The sequence below is a fragment of the Lagopus leucura genome, unplaced genomic scaffold, assembly GCF_019238085.1.
Source record: "Lagopus leucura isolate 7727_CA_CO unplaced genomic scaffold, USGS_WTPT01 Super-Scaffold_100030, whole genome shotgun sequence".
In the NCBI taxonomy this organism is placed as follows: Eukaryota; Metazoa; Chordata; class Aves; order Galliformes; family Phasianidae; genus Lagopus; species Lagopus leucura.
In genome coordinates, this window is record NW_024962281.1 from 7566509 (window position 1) to 7586474 (window position 19966).

At 42.7% G+C, this 19966-nt stretch overlaps 1 protein-coding gene across 1 annotated transcript in view; it reads right to left on the reverse strand.

The window, feature by feature from the left end:
- Nucleotides 1-14914, reverse strand: part of RNF145 (ring finger protein 145) — a 40087-nt gene extending 25173 nt beyond the window's left edge. The window contains exons 1-2 of the mRNA XM_042881618.1: nucleotides 14808-14914; nucleotides 6074-6287 (exon numbers count right to left, since the gene is read on the reverse strand). Coding sequence (XP_042737552.1) covers nucleotides 6074-6257 — 184 coding nt within the window. The 5' untranslated portion in view covers nucleotides 6258-6287; nucleotides 14808-14914. The remainder of the gene's footprint in view (nucleotides 1-6073; nucleotides 6288-14807) is intronic.
- Nucleotides 14915-19966: the final 5052 nt, after the last annotated feature.

Genomic DNA, 19966 nt, shown 5'->3' on the forward strand with positions numbered 1-19966 from the left:
AATTTGGAAGGAGCTATCTTCCTGCTCAACCATGCCCACTGAGGATGAAGGACGCATCTTACAATGCCCTGCAAAGCAGCAACCTGTGAGCCACAGAACATCATCAAGACTCTATCTGTCCTGGCTCCACGAAGGATCAGTGCATCACCAAGTCAGCTACATAATTTCAGCCTAACCCTTGCCTGTCTCCATCTCAGTTTACTCAGAAAATCACCTGGCCACAATATACAAGAACCAAGCACAGGCAAACTTCTGAAAGACTGTACTTGATGTAGTAGAAGCAGGATAACAACTTGCACCTTTATCCCAAGTGAGTCTAATTCTTAGGATAACCATTCACAGCACAATTTAGACAGATTTTATAAATTGCCTACATACCTAAAACATCTATTTCAAAAGTGGACAGTTCTCAGAAGGCACTCTTTGGTTGGTAAGGCATGATGCAGAAGTCACCAAACTCCTGTGGCCACACTGATGGAAGGTTGGCTCAAGTCCAGAAGGAGCCACAACAGCCACTTATTTTTAAGTCAGGAGAGAAGAAAAGCTCTTATGCATCTTCAGCTTCCTCACTCTCCCACCCACCCAGAGCTGCTGAAGACAAATGTTGCACACTCTGAGAAGTTTTGTACTTGGAGCCAACGTGGTATTTTTGCCTTTCAGAAAACATGCTGAAAAATTAATTCTACGCTGAGAAAACACATATCCAAACCTACTTGTGCACAAGAAAATTAGTATTTACCCAGTCATGGCAAAGTGCAACTATAAACAGAGATCTGAAATCATTACAAACATCTGCATATCTCAGTGAAAATAATTGCAACAATTTACTCATTACTGGGGTACTGCCATCAGTTTCAACAGATGTTTCTTGAATTATTAAATATGTAACAGATTGAGTGTTTGAAATATAAATAACCCAAGAACTGAGTTCCTTACAGAGATTTACAGTTATGTCAGAATAAACAACATGGACTTCAGGCTCTAGAACTGCTCTATCATTAAGGGGCTGCTTCTGTAACACAGCACACATACTGGCCAGAGTTCTGGCATGAATTACAACCAGGGAGAACCTGAAGAAAACTGCAGATGAAAACACAGCTGGAATCGGAACCATAAAAATAGAACAACTCGCAAAGTATTCCAAGTTATGAACACAAATTGTGGTACTCAGAAATACAACTGTCAACTGAACCTCATAAAATTTTCAGAATCTCCTTTCAAGCAAGCTACTATTGACTTCATAAAATAATAAACAGCAATACAAGTTACCAAAAAGTGTTACCAGCTTCACACAGAAGTTACCTGAAGCTGACCAGAAAAAGCCTAGGATGCTATGGCAGCAGTATGAGAATCAGCAGACTCTGGGGATAGGAGAGGGGAAGAAAAAAAAAACAACCAAAACAGTATGCTAAATTTTGACCAGGGCATGATCTCTACCCACTTCTTTATCTACCAACCACATTGTATAATCCAAAAAGAGGATATCAAGATAGAGCAAGTATTTTTTCAGAGGAAATAAAGACCAAGTTCATGTCATCAAATTGCACTTAGTTAAAAATAGCCATAGTTTAAAATAGCAACAGTCAGCAAATGGTTCTACTATCCCTTAAATTAAATGGTTCTGGAAGGAGGGCAACAGAAGATGTGGGACAGCAAATCTAGAGGTGCTGGATGTGCTGGCTCTGAGCAGCACTTCACCTATGTGTGCACTAACTGCATTTGCACATTTAGTCATGCATCCTCATCTCAGGATTTTGAGAAGTTTGTTTTTGGAATGAGCCCAACTGCTTGCTGCTGCAGTGTGAACCAAAGCTTCCCATGGCATTTCTTACTGTGTTTCTATCAGATCTCTGAAACTTTCCTTTCAAAATCACAGAATGGCCAGGGTTGGGACCTCAAGGATCATGAATCTCCAACCCCTGCCACACGCAGGGCCACCAACCTCCACATTTAATACCAGCCCAGGCTGCCCAGGGCCCCGTCCAACCTGGCCTTGAACACCTCCAGGGACGGGGCATCCACAGCCTCTCTGGGCAGCTGTTCCAGCACCTCACCACTCTCTCTGTAAAGAACTTCTCCCTGACATCCAATCTAAATCTTCCCTCCCTCAACCTAAAACCATTTCCCCTTGTCCTGCAGTTATCAACCCTTTCAAAGAGTTGATTCCCCTCCCGTTTGTAGGCTCCCTTTAGGTCCTGAAGGCTGCAATGAGGTCACCCCACAGCCTTCTCTTCTCCAGGCTGAACAAGCCCAGTTCTCTCAGCCTGTCTTTGTGGGGGAGGTGCTCCATGATCATCTTTGTGGCCCTCCTCTGGTCTCTCTCCAACAGCTCTCTGTCCTTGAACTGAGAGCTCCAGACATGGATACAGTACTCCAGATGGGGCCTTACAAGAGCAGAGGGGGACAATCACCTCCCTGTCCCTGCTGGCCACCCCTCTTCTGATGGAGCCCAGGATACCATTTAAAAGACACCATATAAAACAAAATCCAAGCAAATAAAAGATCTTCCAATGAATGCACGATTGTTGAAAGAAAGCAGGCAGACCAAGAAAGATAGCAACCAGCTACCATCAGATGGCAGCATCTTCAGACTTCTCCTGCCCCGTTCCCCTTTGTTGAAGGCCTTATTCCAAACAAGTAGCTCATACCTGGTCAAGTGATGTGACCAAACAATTAAGGCATTAACCATAAACTTCAAGAAACTGCAATTATAAACAGGGTTGGGAAAAATGACGCATGTTTCACTTACTCAAAGTATTTTAAATGGTTTCTTGAGTTTGTTTCCCAGATTTTATTATTGTTGTTATGACAAAGAATACAGTTAAAGATAGAAAACTGCTCTTATTCTTAGTTAAGAAAACAATACATATTTAGCATACTCCAGTGCCCATAGTGATTTATTTCCAAGCCTGATTACAGGTTAAGTACATGACTCTTTCCATTTAACTTCAGAGCATTTATGAATTAGAACAAAATAGCACTACTTTGCCCTTCAGAGGAAGAAATTACGTGGTTTCATCTATTTCCATCATCCGTATCAAAGAAATATAAATGACTCTCCTCTCAGAGCTAATCTAGAGCATAGGATAAAACACTGAAGTCTGACTGTAGCAGTGTGCTAGCCTACTGCATACAAGTTTGAGGTAGAAAGCCATTTTAGCTAGCTAGCACTTGTCCTTAAGAAGAGGGTTCACTTATTAAGGGTTAACTTAACTTACATAAAACAATTTTAACGAAGTGTTAATGAAACCACATTATACCTTTGAAGAGTTGTGGACAGAAGCTTTTCTGTTCCTTTTCTAAGCTTTCCCCCACTCCTCACCTCCAGATCTCTCTATCTGATAACAGACCACTCCAACCACCACTGATACTGCAGCAGCTGGGTGCAAACTTACCACATGCTGTGCATGTTGAAGGCTACTGCAGGCCATGCAGAGGCCTTTTAAACCTCTGGAACAGTAACCACGGTGCTAAACGACAGATAAAGTTTACAGGAAAACTGCAAAGTAATTTTGTTTATACTAAATTAATCTGCTTACTTTCAAGAATTCTAAGCAGAAATTCACCTCCGCTATTTGCAATGCTTTACATGTTTATAGTTACATTTCATGCAGTTGAACTTACAGCTTCATGAAATGATATGGGAGGGAAAAGCTGAATCTAATAGCAGCTTGCATCCTAGAGGCTTTTGTGACTTTCTCAGTACTGCCACCTGAAACGTGAGTCACACCATAACACATCTCCTCACCTGCCCAAACACAACCAGCCTTTCAAACTGAGTGAAAGGGATGACCTTGGAGACCCCCAGCTGGGCCCTTGGTGCTGGGAAAACATTCACTCTAAAAAAAAAAAAAAAAAATCAGTAAAATCTACCAATCCTGATAGAGCTCTACTCAAACTGTTCCTTAAACATCCACCTGAGATGGGCATATCTGATCTCCTAAGCTGTTACAAGCATTTCTGTGATATGATACCTCATCTTTAAAGAAATTCAGTAATCATTTTATATTACAAAGCTGCTGCCACATTTGCTGATACCGTGTTTGCTTACAGCAAATATGAAAGATTTTTTTTTGTTACAAAACAGATCAGCATGCTGAAAGATATCCACAGCAAACTGTTGTTCAGATTGCACGCTAACAGTTAATTTCCCTCAACATATCTTCAAAGAACCTTCATTTCCCAAACTGGTAGAAAAGTACTTTGTTTATTTTAAAAATCCCATTTATACATTCTGATACATTATTTTAATTAACATTATGTAAACTGATGCAATTAAATCTAGAGAACATTGTGTAGACATGAAAGTTGATGTAGCCCAGCTTCACGCTGATGCAGCTTTAAGAAAAAAAAGACCTATAACACAGAAAGAAACACAGACCAACTTTTTAAATACAGTACAAGCAAAGCTCTGTCCCAGATCATTGTCTGAAAATCTTTTAAAACAAGCAACTTGTTTGATGATTTGAAAGCTCTCCTTGGTCACAGCAACTACAGGTTGGAACAAGAGAAGTACAGACACTCAATACTGCAAAAGCAAATGCAGAATTACCACTGAGAGACTGTGTACTGAGACACCAGCCTGCAGGAGGAGCACACCAGAATCCACTGGTTCAGTACTTAAGGAGCATGCAGGTGAGAAATACTTTGAGGTAATAATACCTACCATCTCTGTAATGCTTTTTCATTGGTGTTATCTTAACACTCTGGAGCAAATACAATGTTATTAAATGACTATAAAAAAGAATGTTGTGTCACAGTTGGAAGTTATATCTTGATAGCTTACTGCACAACTGTTAGTTTTCTATTAGCAACAGAGCTGACTAACTAATTTCTAGAAGGTATTTGTTTGCGTACAAGTTGCATGCACAGATCAAGCTAAGCAGGAGAGGGCCAGGCAAAGTACCACGCCTGCACAGTCCTGTGTCATTTACCAGCAACAAACAAGCACTCTCTCCCCAAAACACAAGAAGACCCCATAAAGCAGCCACATCAGCTTTTTGCAGTAAAAGTAGATAGGTAAGTATCCCTAGCCAAGTAGAACGGAGCCATAACAAAGAAAGCCACATGTGTTTTCAGTGACAGTAAATAAACTTCCAGACAGACATTTAATAGATTGAAAATAAGAAGTTACACTTCTGCAGTCAGGATTAAAACTCTGGACAAGCCATTAAAAAAAAAAAAAAAGTCCTCTAACAACTTAACTGAAGGGCGTTTTCCTTAGCTGACTCCAGTACATCTTTATCCTCTAAGTCATCTACAAGGAAGAAACATTGCAGAATGGGCTAATTACATGCCAGCCACTTCTCCCAAAGCTAGGCAGCACCCATGCTGATTGTCACTGGCTGTCAACCTCAACAGTCTGGATCCGAGCCCTAATTAACCCCATGTGCACTCACTAGATGAATCACATACCCACCTGGAGAGCAGGTCCCAGAACAGCAATCCTTTCATCTCCTGAAAGCAGACTTCTAGCATTTCAGAGCTAGACTTGCAGGGGCAAGGTTGAAACCTCAGCTCCCTGAACCATGCTAGTAATTTTGTCCATTTATCTGCCACGCAGGACTTGTTACATGCTCTAATCGACTCGGAGCATACATACAGGTCATAAAGTTGTTTGCTGAAGAACCATATCCACACAGCAGTAAAAGCCAACTTTCTGGTGCTGTGGTCACAGCTCAGAGCAGGCAACCTTTGCTCTAGTCTCCTCCTTAATGCCAATGATTTAAGTTACACTACTTGTCTGCACAGAGTTTCACTGCAGCTTTCTTACTAGTCAGCTGCAGCCAGCATTACTGTGCTTCTCTCAGGGCATCAATACTGTTTCCAGGCATTAATTTTATTCTATTTACATATCAAGGCTAAATAACAAAGCTGAAGACCCTACACAGGACTTCTTTACTGCTAACATAAACAGGCCTACATTAATTACAGTGCTGCTGATTACATTTATTTCCATGCAATTTGTTGCAATCAATATATTACCATACTATTATAAATTTCTTAACAATTTTGAAGCAAGCAGAAATGGTATTTACTAGTAGTGTTTTCTCCTGAATACGCATTCACTTACCCACATAATGCATGTTAAGGGCCAAGTACTTGTACTGGAAGAGAGGGTTGTTGTGCAGGCTGCTTCTTTGGATCTGCTGGAAGAATGAGCTGACATCCCATCTATACAAGACATCCAACAGCATGATGCTTGGGACCCTCAGGGCCACATTTAATATTGCCTCCAACTTCTCCTTTGCAGCCATCCTCTTCTCTTTCCGTGAACTGGCAGCAGACTGTAAATAGCACAAGACGGAAGAGTAATCAAATCAATCTCACTGAACAAACAGCTATTAGGCTTTGTGAACATATGAATGGGGCTTCCTGCATGGCCACAAATGACTACATGAATCCACTGACTGAAATTCAAATCCAGGCAGGACAGCTTCTATTTTTGCTATATGTAAGTCAATTTGCTAGCAGCTTTCCATGGTGATATGGTAAGACAGGGGCTGGGGAGGCAGGTTAATGACACAATAATGGTCAGAGCATACACCAAATAAACCTTTATTCTATTTGCACTAATTCAGAGTCCAAGTGTCCATTCAAAGGACTCCAGCACACAAGAGATTACACAAACACCAACATGAGAAACTTTAAAAAACAAACAGCAAAAGTCACACATAAAGAGTACTGCCAATGAGTTGTTCTGTTTCTATATACAGATTTATAAGTCTCAAATGAAATAAGCACCAGCTAAAACTTTTAAAAACATTTTAGATTCATTTCCTCAATGCAAACTGAAATGATTTTTAAAATAAGTTCAAACATCAGAAAATTATTTAGGACATTCATTAACCTCTATGATTTTATGCGCTTATGGAATTCGAGGCAGTTTTGAAGATTAAGACCAGGAACAGAACTATTCTACTTATTCTAATGTAATTCACTGCAAGGAATCATATTATAAAAAAAAAAAAATTACATCCTTTCTCCTGAGTACTGGAAGGTAATTTAATTTTGGAGGTTGCAATCAGAGAAGATGGATGATGCAAGACAATGAAGGGCTTTTCTTTTCTCCTCTTTTTCTAATTCATCCTTCTTTCTCTTTCAAAACAGAAATATATATGTGTATATATATACATACACACACTCAGTGGTCCACAACAGCATTTCAAAGGCTGTTGATCTCCAACAGAACCATTCTAGAGCAGAAGGATCACTTTCCACAACCTGCCAGAGCACTGCTTTCAGCTGAGACCAAGAGCTGTATCTAGAAGCAAAGCACTGTTCAACCCCTCACCCACTGGGGAGCAGCACAGCCCCTAGGCTGGTACATGAGCCACCATTACACACACAGTGTACAGAAGCAGAGTAGCAAAGTGTTCAAAGCCAAGGTGGGGAAGATCCCAACCAGCATTTATTCAGCAGCAGTCATACAAACAAAAACCATCACCAACAGCAGACCATTAGAGGCTGAGTTCAGAACTAATTGGTCTAACTGGACAGACTGGAATTGAGAACCTCTTCTTATTAGGGGGGCAACTTGAAAAAACCCTGCGCTTCCATCACAGAAACAGAAAAATCTGCATTTGGAGCTGTGCTTTTTAAAATAAGTTTTACAAGATTTTCTTTAAGTGGTTATTGTGTAAGTTTTAAAAATACAACACGGAAGCACACCACCAAAGGAAGTCCTGCTCATACACAGAAACCAAAAATCTTTCCTACTTCTCATACACAACCATCATGTGAAGCTCTGTTTGCGTTGCCATGGACAAGATGCTCCCAGGAACCACTCATGCACACCTGAAGCAACACTGACACGATGACAACATCAGTTCTGGCCAACAAATCAGGGTGGATCAGAAGTGAGGTCTGTCTCAGCAGACTATAGGTTACAGGGCTGCCATCACCCAGCCCACAGCCCCATTTCTCAAGTAAAGCAGTGTCACATCCCGCATACCAAGCATACCACAGGAAGTCAGAAAGTGTTTTTAGCTGTTCCTTTACAGACAGCTACAGCTCCTGCAGCAGCTCTGCAGACCCCAAAACGCCACAGTCATGCCTGGCCCCCACACCACCCACTGGGGCTTCTGAGAGGAAGTTCTGCCACAACACTTACAAATATTTAGGACCAATAACCAAAACCACAGCCCGGATACCTTAAGGAATACTCATGTTTAGCATTCAGTGAGAATGAAAGGCAGAGGCTAAATGTGCAGTACTGAACTGGGACCTGCACAGATGGGAACAAGGTGTTTCAGCTGCAGGCTGCAAACCAAGCCTCTGCTCAAAGGCACACTGCCTAAAGCCAACTGATATGAAGACATACAGTGTCCTTTCTTCTCCTCCCCCCAAAATCCTTGGGTTTGCCAGATACACAAGATTAATTGCAACTAATTAATTAATTAAACCAAGCTGCCATCTGCTTTTTGCTAAGACACACTTCCAAGTGGATCAGGGCCTGGGGGGCAGGAGCTGACTTCAGGTGTTCACTGTTACAGCCAAAGCAAACTGCCAACAAGCACTGACTCCCAGCTGAGCTCCCATGACAAACTTCTTTCAGTCAGCTGCAACCACAGGACAAGGAGGAAGCTCCCACTTTCCTGATTTACCCCAAATACAGAACTCTGTGGACTTCTCCAAGTACTGAAAGTTAATTGGGGTTCTGCACATCCAAATTAAGTTGAAAACTTTGCCTTCCAAATCAATACATGCATACTTGAGAATGTAATAGAAGAATAAAAGAATGTAATAGAAATAGAAGAATGTATAGAAAAATAGCATTTCTATTACCTAAGGAAGTGAGCAATTCTAACCCTGTTAATGAACACAAAGAGAAGAAAGGCAAGAGTACAGTACAGTTCTTCAGTACAAGAAAGACAGGGAGCTCAGTACAAGAAAGAAGGGAGCTGTTTGAGAGGGTTCAGAGGACAGCCACGAAGATGATCGGGGCTGGAGCACCTCCCCTACGAAGACAAGCTGAGGGAACTGGGCTTGTTCAGCCTGGAGAAGAGAAGGCTGTGGGGTGACCTCATGGCAGCCTTCAGGACCTAAAGGGAGCCTACAAACAGGAGGGGAGTCAACTCTTTGAAAGGGTTGATAACTGCAGGACAAGGGGAAATGGTTTTAGGTTGAGGGAGGGAAGATTTAGATTGGATGTCAGGGGGAAATTCTTTACAGAGAGAGTGGTGAGGTGCTGGAACAGCTGCCCAGAGAGGCTGTGGATGCCCCGTCCCTGGAGGTGTTCAAGGCCAGGTTGGACGGGGCCCTGGGCAGCCTGGTCTGGTATTAAATGTGGAGGTTGGTGTCCCTGCGTGTGGCAGGGGTTGGAGATTCATGATCCTTGAGGTCCCAACCCTGGCCATTCTGTGATTCTATGATTCTGAAAGGCAAAGGAGCTTTCAGAAGCACACTCTGCTGCAATCAATAGGCTACGTTCTATGAGGCAGCCACTGACACACTGCAGCTTATTCTGCCACTGCCTGACAGAGCACTCAGTGCCCATAAGAAACTCTTTAAAATTAACTTCATCAGAAATGTGGATGTGTCAAATAAAGCTTCAGCTGTAACTGCTGCCAAGTTCTAACAAAACATAACACAGACAACCAACAAAGCTCACTGCACTCAGCCCATTACATCACAGAGAGCTCTCACAATACATTATTTTGATTGGTGTAAATGCAAACCAATTAAAAAAAAATTAAACCTCTAAAACCTTTAGATAAAGGATGATGACAAGTTGCTGGATGCTCAGACATCAGAAAACATAGGTCACACTTAAACACAGCCAAAAAATGGGCTTAATAGGATTGGGAAGCCACTGGTTTGTGCCTCAGCATATTTTCCCCATGATTTCAAACATCCTGCTGTTCCAAATGAGGATGAGAAAATGAACAGTCCTAGCAAGAAATTCAGACTCCACCTCCTAAGTGAGTGCATGCACAGCTGCACTATTTGACTTCCAACAGCATTTTAACATTTCCCACCAGAACTGATTAACGTTTGGAAAACAGCATTTCCACAACAACACGGCACCTGCAAATCCCTCCTTCATCTGGCAGAAATGTTTGGCCAAAAACATTCCTGGCTGGTTTTAAAGACAAATTAGTAAAATCTGATTTTTTTTTTTTTTTTTTTTTTTTTTTAAAGCTACCACAGATTGGTCTCTTAGGAGTCCACTGCCAATACAGATGAGCAGCAAGCTTAAAAAAAAAATCTCTCGAAGACAACACACATTTTCCCTTTAATAGAAGTTTATTTCTGAGGCTTTGACATAACACAAGAATTTACCATTTCAACTGAAAGTTTGAGTTATGCTGCTTGAACAAATGCAGTACTTTTTTTATGTACTAACTTACATTTAAACATCACAGGCAGAAAATACTCACTGATGAAATTATGAGAGGATACACAAAATCTGCATCCATTCATCCAAGCAGGTCCAAAGTTCCATTAATCAAGTAGAGCATCTCACAGTAAGAAAAGCATTACACAATGTTTCTCAACACTTACAGAAACACGCTGGAATATTTGTTATTAGAAGCACTGTTCTCATTTCCCCACCAAAATAGCCAATAATTCCACTAACAGCCACCAAAAGCCAGCATAGAAAGATTCAGTAGCTCCATCTGGAATCAGAACTTCAGTGCAATGCTCAGTGTAACATCTGAGAACCAGCCAGGCACTCATCCTCCTACAGGATTAAGATTTAAGACAGCTGGAAAGTCTGACCAGAAACCAAAAGAAGTAACAACTTCAACTTGCTTTCTTCACACCTGCAACATTCCAGTTATTTTGGATACACTCACTAACCACCAGACTTTGATCTGTACTCCAGCTTCCACTTCAAATTACTGAACCTAAAGACATCACCAAGCTTTGAGTTTCCTGAAGGGCAAACATGGCTGGAAAGATCTTGAAGAGGCGAAGAGTCTTGACTTGGAACTACAGAAGGTGCAATGTCACAGGAGAAAACCCTAAAATTAGACCCATGAGCCATATTGTTCTCACTCATTTCTTAGAACCCTTCCTTCCAAGGGCCTGTCCTGTTCCTGAGGAAAATAAACTGAAAGGAATTTGAAGTACAGAAGAATCTGGTACTTCAGAGAGTTCTATCTTTATATCGTCTATCTGGGAGAGAGAAAACAAAGGGAAGGAAAGGGAAGGAGCAGTCTGAAAAGGTTTATCAGATAATACACTCAGCAAAGAACTTCCCAGTGAGTCTGTTTAAAAAAAAAACATACACAAAAACCCCCAGAACTCTGGAGAGTAGGTGAGTCAGTGATCCATCAGAACAGCTCCTTCCCATGCAGCCGGCAGCAAGGAAAGCAAAAGACGCCTTGCTGCTGTATAGCTTAAATGAGGCCAACTTCTGTGCTGGCTAACAAGGACAGCACTCAACCATTTCTGCTGAGAAGGCCAGAAACAATGAGCATACCGAGCGTAGCAGTAAAGCAGCGAAACACTCCAGTCTGCACTGCAAGGCTGTCATTAGGATCTGGTAAGCAGCTCCACTAATACACAGTTTCTGTAGCTCAGCTGGTTAGTAATTCCAAGTAATAACCACTTGGTATTTAGCATTCAATTTAAAGGTTTATAGAGAATACAGTTCGCAAACAGAATACTCGATATGTAAGAAGGTGACAAGAATAAATGATTTTTTCCCCCATCTAGTTTAACAGCATGGATAGCTATAGAGCTGACTATACAGAACTGCGGAGTTCTTATCTCCAATTAGAAAACAAATGAATTGCTGAATTCCTACTCACCCCAGACCCTATCCAAACCAAAGTTGATCACTTCAAGCAAACACATAATATATTTCAGGTAAAACAACTGATACTGTAAATCAGTACCTCAACCCCTCATCTTTTCATGGGGACAGAAGTGAACATGCATTCACATTAAAGGCAAAACCAACCAGAGACAGTTAACTGTATAGGAGAAAGAAATCTACATTTCCAACTGCCATTAGTTTTAGCAAGTTTTATGAGGGAGAAGAAAATCAATTCAGGAATGAGAATATATCTCAGCACTGGGAAGTTAAAAGTTACTTTAAAGATTTATTTCTAGAGTACTTTCATACAGTATAAGCAGCTCCAGTCAATTATAGAGCAAGTGTATTATTTATAGGCAGCCTGTAAAACATCCAGTGCTTTCAAGTCTTCATAATGAGCAGGTAGGACCAGAGAGCTGAACTCAGGGACTGACACATGTTAACAAGGGTTAATAAACCCAGTAGATACTCAGGAAAACCCTTCTGAGGATTCCTATAGGATCAGCTCCCTGCCTGAATATTAACAGTTCAAATGCAGGCACAGCAACAAGGGCTGCTCATTTTTCAGAGCACAGAACGTTGTTTGCCCAGTTGAGTTCAGAATCTGAAACACAGCTATCTAATTCATTACATTAAAACCATAACCAATTATATCTTTAAGTAATTCAGGGGAAAAGAAAGTTATACAGATTGAACAGAAATCAAGCTGCTCTCAGGTCCTTTCTGATTCTACAGTTCCTTGCCTTCTGAGCTGTGGTTCATTAACCAGTTATTCAGCAGATTTTTTGCCGTCACTGCCATATTTGCAAGTCTACACCTACAGGCCTGCCTAACCACATTTGTATCAGCATATTCTGAGGAAATCTGGGCTGCAGTCCCAAAGCGCCTCTGCAGAGGACAGAGCACCCAGGGACCTGCACACCAAGCACTGGGACGATGCAGTCTGTGACAGCCAACCCTGGGATGGAGCAGAGGAGAGCAGCCACACAGGCAGAGCTCACAGATCCCACAAACTGCAGCCTGAACGTGGTACCAGGACGCTGTTATGCAGCAGGATGAAACACATGCCATCCCCCACGGCTGTTCACCTAGCTTTGAGCCGCTTCAGATACAGACGTAGACTATGTTTAGAGCTGGCAGTGCTAACTAGTTGTGCAACTAGTCACCCAACTCGTTACAAGTGAAAATAGAAAATACTTTCAAGATTTTCATGCGTTAATACCATAAAACTTTTGTTGTTGCAACTCTGAATCCTGTGAATAAGAAGCATCAGTCCCAAGCTTGTCAAGCAGGCAGCTCTGCTCCCGGCGTTAACAGACGTGTGACACAAGAATGGTGAAAGTCCCCCTTAAAGCTCAAGTTCTCTTTTAAACACAAAGAGTGCAATCAACAAAATTTTCCAGGAAAACTCCATGAGGTGAAGCACCCACTTCTGAATGCTCCTTTCAAGTGTGCAGCTAATTAAGCAATCACGCTTCGCTGAAATGAAAGGAAATGCTTTAAAATAAACACAGAGAAACCAACACACGGATGCTTGAAGCACATTGGAAGTGCCAGATATGAACGCACACTTAAGAGGCAAAACTGCTGTGAACTGTGACTTTGTAAACACCTTAAACATCCCCTAATGTGTTTGGAAATGAAAACTGGTTCAGAAGGAGAAAAGTCACCAAACTATAAAAAAAAAATCTTCCAGTGAACTGAAACGGAAGGTCTCTGCATGTTTGCATGAAGAGAAAAAAACCAACCCGAGAATAGCAAATAGCTTAGAGAAAAGGAGCACAACGTGAAACGCTAAGCAGGCTTAGAGCTTTCTAAGGCACACCCATCCTTTATGTCTTCTGGGCATGAGTATCTCTGCATCTGCACTGTGGATTCCACAGCAGGACCCAAGCGAGGCACTCCTTTCCTTCCATCTCTCCCAAGGAAGGAATTCCCCAGCCCATTTCCAGACACACACTGTTCAGCCCATGTCCCCTGCAGGATCAGACTGCTCTAACGTCAGGGCTTCCTCCCAGGACTGCTGCATTTTAGACAAACAGTAGTTTCACATTACTGAGATTTCTGATGATCTTTCCCTATAATGCTGGTAAGAGAGAACTGTTTCCTAATGGTAATGAATTCAGGGATTAATAAAGTGAACTTTTTTTGTGACATTAGGAGTAAGAAACTGGAGCTGACTGCCACAACTGGTAAAACTAATGAGAAAATTATCTAGAAACACAGACAGTTTCCCATGCACAGCTAGTTGGTTGTTTAAGATAATCAGCACAAATAAACCAAATTTGCAAGTAAACTGAAGTTACAGGCAGCAACAGCTTAACAGCTCACATTCTTTTTCTATACTTAATCTCAAAGAGTAATTAAAAATAACTTCCCTGTGACCCTCTCAAGTATTCTGAGAGTGCACTGCACACAGAACCCAAGGCACACAGCAGTGGGTATCCCTGCAGCCCAAGCACACAGAAAGTTAACAGCAACTCTCGTATTGAAAATCGCAGTAGACAAAGACAGCAACACCTACAAACCAAAAGAACAGCATTTGGAATGAGATCACCAATGGGTAACGCGTGTGAGTCAGGCACCTTACCGAAATCCCCCATCTCCCTGGAAAACAAAAGGCTTTTTTTTTTTTTCCCTGCATTTTTTTGCCTGCCGTGTCTCCCACCTAGCGCTCTCCCTTGGTTACCGATACTTGCACGTCACGAACAAAAAACACCTTTCTCCCTTCTTCCGCCCTCCCCGGTGCAGCACTGCCCGCTCCCATCACAGACCCCGCTCCGGGAGCCCGAGGAAAAGTCCGACGCGGTACAAAGGAGCGCAGCCCCGCGAGGTTCGCCCCTTACATAAACACGACCGGGGTCGGTGCGAGGTGTACCCCGGCCCGCGCCCGCCGGAGGGGCCGGTGCTGGGCGGGGGCGGCCGCGAACATCCTCGCAGGCGCAGCCGTTCCGAGCCGGTCGGCTCCCATACGGGCCGCACGCAGAGCACCGCGGCCCTGAGGAAGGCTGGGGCCGTGCGCGTGTGAGGAAATCACCTGGAGCGGCGGCTGGTGATGATGGTGGTCGCCGCCTCCTTTCCCTCCTCTCGGTGCCGGTGCCGTTCCCCGAGCCCGCGGCGGAGCTCTGCGTCTCACAGCGACGGCGGCGGTCGGGCGCCCGGCGGCGGCAGAGCGGCTCCTCCAGGCACCATGGCGGCGCCGCGCCGCCTCAGGGCGCCGACGGCCCGCGGCCCCACGTACGGCCGGCCATGGCCCCGCTGCCTGCGCGCGCGCCGCCCCGCACCGCGCATGCGCCCGGTGCGCAGCTCCGCCCCGGCACCCGGCGGGGTCGACCCGCGGCGCTGCATGAGCGTCTGGTTCCATCACTTCGGTCCGTGAAAAGGGGTTCTAGGGAGGATGTCGGTGATTTTAGCAATTGAAAATACCAAAATTGACTCAATTTTTTTTTTGTGATCACCTTTGCTGTGATTCAATTCGAAAATACGGGACTTTGCGCTGTCCCTTTTCAGCTTGTAGAGGCGGCTTCCTGGCTGCACCCGTAACTCGTCCTTGAACGTAGAATCCTTGGTTGGAAGGGACCACTGAGGACCATCTTCCCTGCAGTGCACAGGGACGCCACAGCTCCATCGGGCTGTCCAGGGCCTTAAACAGCCTCATCTTGAAAGCGTCCAGGGACGGGACACCAACCACATCACTGGGCAACCTGTGCCAGTGCCTCATCACCCTCACTGTAAAAGATCTTCTCCTTATATCTAACCTAAATCTACCCTCTTTAAGCTTAAAGCCATTTCCTCATGATCTATCACATCAGACCCTGCTAAAGAAGTCTGTCCCCTTCTTTCCTGTAGCTCCCCTTCTTCTACTGAAAGGCCTCTATCTCGCCACCTCAGAGCCTTCTCTTATCCAGGCTGAAGTGCCCCAGCTCTCCTAAGAGGACAAGCTGAGAGAAGTGTTCCATTCTGTGTTTCATTTTCGTGGCCTTTCTCTGGATGTGCTCCAACGTCTCCTCTTCATATAAAGATTGCACAGCCAGGCCCCAGCATGCTCTCTAAAGTGGTGAGGAAGGGCTGTAGCCCAAGAGATGTAATGCTTTTGACCTTCATACCTGACAAAAATTACAAAGCCGCACTGTCTCGGACATGAGAACCTTTGCTGTGGTGAGGAATGAAGGAATAAGCTGAACTGGAAAATCCTGTCATTCGCAGGGGCTGGGCAAGCCAACTCAGTAATTGCTTTTTTCCTTCCACCTCTAATGAGAACCCGAGCATTCATCAACATGTATAAAAGTGCTCAGCCTCAACACAACGTATGTCACTCCATGACACTAATACACAGATACTAATATAAGGGTGTCTGTCCACACCATGCTTTGCAAAATGACCCCTCTCTGCATACACAGGGGTTTTCAAAACACCAGAAGAAAACTGTAGTTTGAAGTAATACAGCATGGCTTGGCGCTGCTATGTGCTCTGGTGGCTCTATCTGGTGTTAACATTGCACCTGACTTCTCTCCGATTTGTCAGCCCACACATCAGCAGAAAGGAGACCAAACAGCACAACTGACTGAGGTTTCCCAAACAGAAGCCCTTCCTCAGGCAGCACAGGAAGCTCAGCTTATCGATACAAGTTTCCATGAGCTTCAGATTTTAATGATGTTTTAAAAATAAGTTTTGTTGTTTGTTTTTTTTTATTAAGCTTTTAGTTTAAAGCTATCAGAGGACAAGGGAAAACAGTGGCTTCATCAGACTCCAGCCATCCCATTATTCTGCCTGGCTCAGCCTACTCACTACTTTGCTGCTATTATTCACTAACACTTGTTGGTACCACTACACATCTTATCACAAGGAGTACAAACCACCAGCTGTCATATAAGGCATAAGAACCTCAGCAGAGCACTTGTATTCTCCTGTTGTGCATGGAAAAAAGAGAGTCACTTCTGTTCTCTGTGGTTTCATTTCAATGCCGACTGAAGTTGGGGCAATGGTGCAGGATCTGTAAAATTCTACTGCCTGTTTCTGTGCTGCTTCTGAAAAAAAAAAAAAAAAAAAGGAAAAAATAACACCCAGCAGGTAGCAGAGGGAGAAAAAACCTTCACTGTATAAAGCAACAGGTTTTTCTAGAAAGAGCAGAAGTCTATCATTATTTTAGAATTATATGTATCATGAAAGTATGGTAGTAAATCACTGAAATACTTCAGTTTGCAAGAAGACATTGGAATCAAATGTCCTTTCCTTTCATTTCAACATCCCTCATCATTAATTCTGACTATGTGTTGCTTCACAAAAACACAGATTTTCTAATGGGCAGAGCAGGCAGCCTTACTGCTGTCTTGTCAGGCATGTCTTCAAAAAAGTACCACAACCTTCTGCTTTAAAAGTCTCTGGAATTTTAAAGCCTTTTCTACATTTGACACTGAGTGATAACGAGTTCTGAATTGTATGATTGTTTGTCTCTCATTATGAGCAGAGGCATTTGAATTACAAACTTGTAGGAACAGCAGCTGAGGACTAAAGAGGACCACTTTGGTGACATCTCATTAAAGCTTTCAAAAGACATTCTCAGAGTTCAGATAATGCGGAAATTTGATTTGTCTGTGTGGATGGACAACAGCCAGCACCTCAAAATGCTTACAAAGAAAACCCCTCAGAAGAACTCTCTAAAGCAGCAAAATGCGCTGACAAGGCAGGACACTGCACGCCTATGGGAGACAATAAAATGGGCAGTTTTATTTGAAGCTTCTCTCATAGTAAACTGTTTCACAAAATATTCACGCATACATATGTTAAAACAAAGCAGTAGGTCCCACTGTGAAATGCACTCATACAACAGTTACATGCAAAACAATTCAGACTGGCTGTGGAACCTGATTTTGTGCCTTGCGCGTCCTCCTCAACACACTGATGGCAGCCAGCCCCCAAAGCTGGTGTTCTCTTCTTGATATCTTAGCCCATTCACTGAATAAAAAAACAAATCAACTGTAATTCTTGCAGAAACTCATACTTAGTCAGAGGAAACAGTAGAATTACAGAGTCCCAGCACAGACATAGCAAATGTATCTGCCTGATTCAGCTGATCTTACTCCTTAGCCCCATGTCAGAACTTCTCCTTTTCATTGTCTATAACCCTATTTCCTAAGTCTCTCCCCATTTCTCAGCTTCATATCAACTTTTATTTTTTCCTGTCATTCTCACAGCTTTTCACAGCTCGTTCTCGCAATTCAGCTTGTTCCAATATCCCAATTTCATATTTATTTCACTCTCTTCAGGAAACTACTTCTGCAGTATCTCTGATAATTACATCTCGTATGATTACATACATTTATACCACTTTAATAACACTGAGGAGTGCTGACTCCCAGCAAATACACAGCTGCTGTGATTTGCAACTTACCTAAGGGAAAGCCATACCAATCTCTGTGTTGAGAAGCTAGAGAGCTGAGAGGTGATGTAAGGAAAGTGATGAATCAGTTTTTGTTCAGTGAAACAAAAGAATCACAGTTCTCTCCCCAGATCCCTTGCTAGTGGGGCATAATCTAGAATACAAAGAATTTAAGTAAATAAAATACAAATAATTGGCAGAATAGCGGAAGAAGAATAACAGTCACATTCAGCACATAGCAGATGGGTACAAACCTCCAGTATTTATAACATCTCACAGTGCCAACACTAAGTAAATAATTTGGAAAAAACTCATGTGAAGAAGCCATATAAATATTAGTCCAACTTCCACCTGACTGATAATGAAGCCAAGACAGACACTCACTGTATTAGTGATAACTGGAAAATGTGTTTCGTTGCAAACCAGAGATGTTTCTATGTCTCCAGCTGAGCTGCCAGCTACTGAAGCACATCACATTATTGAACACTGGAAACTCTCAGTTTTGCTCATAGTCACACAGTGACTCAGAATCAGAGCTCACGTTCACACGTTGTTGTTCCTGGGGCACAGTGATGGCAGTGTCCAGTAAACCATGCTGTCTGTTGGATTACATTTAAGAGCTCGGGAACAGCAGAGGTTTGTGCGCAAATCTGCATTAGGCTGGAAACACTTGGACAGCGTACACTTGAAGAGCTGGATATTCTGACATCACTGCTGTTACTGCCTGCTCAGAACAAGTTTTAGAATTTCTTTTCTTTCACCCTAGAACATCCCAGACATAGGGTACATCAGGATGTCACGGATTGGACATTTGCTTTAAGATTTTCACACTGCTTTTTCTTCTTCCTTGCTCTGCTAGAATTTACCACAGTGTAAACCCAAAGAGTACCACCACAAAACAAACTTTTCAGTACAAAGATGCTGCTGTTTGGGCTCTGAGTTGCAATTATATTGTCTTAGTTGAATTTCTTAAGCACGTTGCACTTATTAGTGTTAGGATTGAGCACCACCATGTGTTTTCACAGCTGAGTTAAAGAACATATTTATCTGTGCCACACGAACACCACCAGAAGCAGAGCATTTTCCAGCAGTACCAACCACAGAGTAGTCCCAAAGGAGTCATGGATCAGGCTTCAGGATACTAAAACATCATCATCAAACCCAAAATGAAATATCATTTAGAAACACTTAATAGTTTTTTCATATTCCTCAAACAAGGAATAAAACCCAAGCCAAGCAGAAAAACCATTAATGCCTCTCCTCAAAGAGAGAATTTTATCAAGGCCAATCAGAAAATTATTAGAATGTATCGAAAAGATTGTAAGTAGAGAGCTGATCACATTACAGTCTCATTTCTGTAGCCTGAATTTTTAACATAGGCCCGCAGGGTGCATAGTTTTATGACAGGGTGTGACTTAATTACTACTTGCAACTTTGGAAGCTTTCCAGCACTTCTGTAATGTGCTGCCCCAGTACAGACGACAACTGTCTATCGTGAAAAGAAAGCCCTTTGTGACTAACATACATACACACTAACTGGTTTTACTGGGATTTGCAAGCAGTCAGAAGCTACACCTGACATGAAGTCAGTGGAGTAATCTCCCATTTATATTGCTTTTCCAGAAACCAGAGCACTTCTTATGCTAAAATCTGAGTATAGAACAAACCTCAACATCCGTATCCAAGCAGGAAACGCATAAAATTAATTCCCAGTCAGAAAAAAAAAAAGGACTGTGGCAAACCAGGCTTCTGTGCAGCTTTTGTTTATATGGCACCTTGCTCAGGTTTGCAATGCAATGCTAGGGACAGTTCTTGCA